Below are 2,438 nucleotides of genomic sequence, written 5' to 3'. Positions count from 1 at the left end.
CACACTTACACACACACACACACACACACACACACACACACACACACACACTTACTCTCACTCAAACACACAGATTAGGTTTGTGGCATTTTAAAACAGCGACTCTGTCAGTGAAAGGTAGTCTCATAATTCGCTCCTGGCACAAAAGCCACTTTGCCTCACATGGAGGAGCAAAATCTGACTTGACTCTTGACCTTTCCTCCTGCCACTGAAAAGACCTATTTGCAGACAGATGGCAAAATGTGTCACTAACTGACACTATAATTTCCCTGTCTACTTTTTATACCATTCGGTTCTAATGTTCAACCTCTTTTTATTTCAGAATTAGATCATGGGATTTTGGTAAAAATATAAAAGTAATATGAACGTAATCAATATATCAAATATGATTTAATAGGTCTGATCTCCGTTTGATTTGATGTATTTTATCTGATCTGCTCAGAGTACATCTCTCATAAGTTTGTGTGTATTTGCATGTATATACAAACACACACTCCACATGCCCATGCATGCTCCCTCCAAGTTTTCCTGTAATTCTCAGCTCCTGAAACATATTAACGTGAAGCATTACAGCTGTGCTACACCAGGCTTACTTTTGTAATATCAGGTCACTTAAAAAAGGGATTTATAAGAGACTTCTTTGGGAGTGAAGGGGGCAGGTGGTGGTACAGAGGAAAAAGGGAATGCTACATCAAAGCTGGGAAAAGGAAATGAGGAAAGGGGGGCAGATAAATAAATAAATAAATACTGTAAATGTACATTTCTTGTTCAAACAACCTCCATCGTGACCCCACAGTGATCTGAGAAGTCTGCAAAACATATGATTATGTAATGTTAGCACCTTGGCCGTACCATTCAGTGCTATTGTGTGTATGGGGACGGTGTATTGGGCATGTGTGTAGGTACATATATCTGTGTGTCTCATAGTCTGGTCTGAGCCTCGGGGATATAGATCTCGATACTGTCTGCGCTCTCTGTAGCAGAGCTCTGCCGAACCGACGCGGCACGTTTGGCAGCTAGCAGGCGTTTGCGAGCCTCCAGACGCTGGCGCTCAGAGCTCTCCAGCGAGCGGTCCCTAGCCAGGGGAGGGTGGCCCTTCTGGGGCTTCTTTGGCACAGGAGGAGGCATCCTTCTCTCCTGGACAGGAATGATAGATAGTCTTAATGACAGACCACTGAGTCCTCATGGCAAGCTGCAGCTAAACACTAGTAAGGAGCAACACAATTGCAGCCAGTTTGCATAGGGGTTAGAAAGAGCACTGTAGCTGCTGCCAGCGTAATGTCAGAGCATGCAATTGTGAATGAGGTTATGGTTCACAGTGGCAGCCATTTGTGTGGGGTAAGAGAGCACGGTGGTGGCCATTGCGTGAGGTAAAAGTGACCATTGGAGATGAACAGGCCCCAACGGTGCATGGCAGGTAGAGAAGCTTCTCAAAAGCAGCTCACTGTCGGCAACAAGACAGAACAAAACACACAAATACAAGTGGTGACGTCAGGCAGGCAACATGACAGTACACAACACATATCTGCATGCTACAACAAAGCTTAACTGTGAATTCAAAGTAAACAGTAATGACAGCAGATAGCATGCAGGTTAGTAAGGCAACCCAAAACAAAACTGAGGCTAGGTGAATTTCATCATTTGAAATGCAGCTGACTGAATGTGATATTTGCGTATGTATGTCTGCACCTGAATTTCTGGGGGGGTCAGAGGTTTCCAGTTGTTGGCTTTGAGTTGGTGGAGTTCATCAAACTTCAGGCTAATGTTCTCGATTGACAGCTGGAGCATGTCCCAGAAACCTGCCAGGTCCTGGGAGATGGGCCGTGGGTGTGCATTTGGGTTCTAATACACAAAAATTGCAGACATACACACATGTACACACACACACACACACACACACACACACACACACACAAAACATTTTGTTTATATACACTCATCACACATTTTTTGGAAAGATGCTGTTGCTGTCTGATGAATCACAGCATTGACTTTCAAGAAAGTTAAATGCACATTGAGGCGCAAGTTATTTGGAATTCAAATGAGAGATTTTCTTTTTATAAATCAGGCACCATACTCCAAATATGTGGAAGTACTCTGCTTATCTCTAGAATACGGCTTTGATTTCATTCACTATGGCAGGTCTTATTGTTATATAATGGATAAATTATGCAACACACGTACTTGTAATATTTTGACATGCAAATGGAAAAATAAAGGTAAATATATCTGCACGAGAAAACACAAACAAAGAAGCTTTAGGCTTAAAAATCCCTGTCTGTCAGGCTCTCGCTTTCACACTGCAAGATCTTTTTTTGTATGTGAAAGACAGTAGGGGTGTGCAAAACCACACTCCACACTAGATGCATAGTAAATGAGCGCTGGCCTGTCCTGTCAGGATGATTTGTGCAGGATGATGTCAGTGTGTGTGAGGGGGG

General features: G+C 43.2%; 1 protein-coding gene across 2 annotated transcripts in view; it reads right to left on the bottom strand.

The window, feature by feature from the left end:
- Positions 1–6: 6 nt before the first annotated feature.
- The window catches only part of dlgap1b (discs, large (Drosophila) homolog-associated protein 1b), an 86,276-nt gene continuing 83,844 nt past the window's right edge, over positions 7–2,438 (bottom strand). Inside the window, exons 11-12 of one of the 2 annotated variants that reach the window (XM_023420094.2) lie at positions 1,690–1,842; positions 7–1,137 (exon numbers count right to left, since the gene is read on the bottom strand). In XM_023420094.2, the coding sequence (XP_023275862.1) occupies positions 922–1,137; positions 1,690–1,842 (369 nt within the window). In that variant the 3' untranslated portion in view covers positions 7–921. The other variant, XM_023420096.2, reaches the window with a different exon arrangement.

This window comes from Seriola lalandi, unplaced genomic scaffold, assembly GCF_002814215.2.
Source record: "Seriola lalandi dorsalis isolate HSWRI2012SDOR001 ecotype SW California unplaced genomic scaffold, Sedor1 jcf7180002054616, whole genome shotgun sequence".
Classification (NCBI taxonomy): domain Eukaryota; kingdom Metazoa; phylum Chordata; class Actinopteri; order Carangiformes; family Carangidae; genus Seriola; species Seriola lalandi.
The sequence above is the reverse complement of the archived record's forward strand: the minus strand, read 5'-3'. Positions and strand labels throughout refer to the sequence as shown.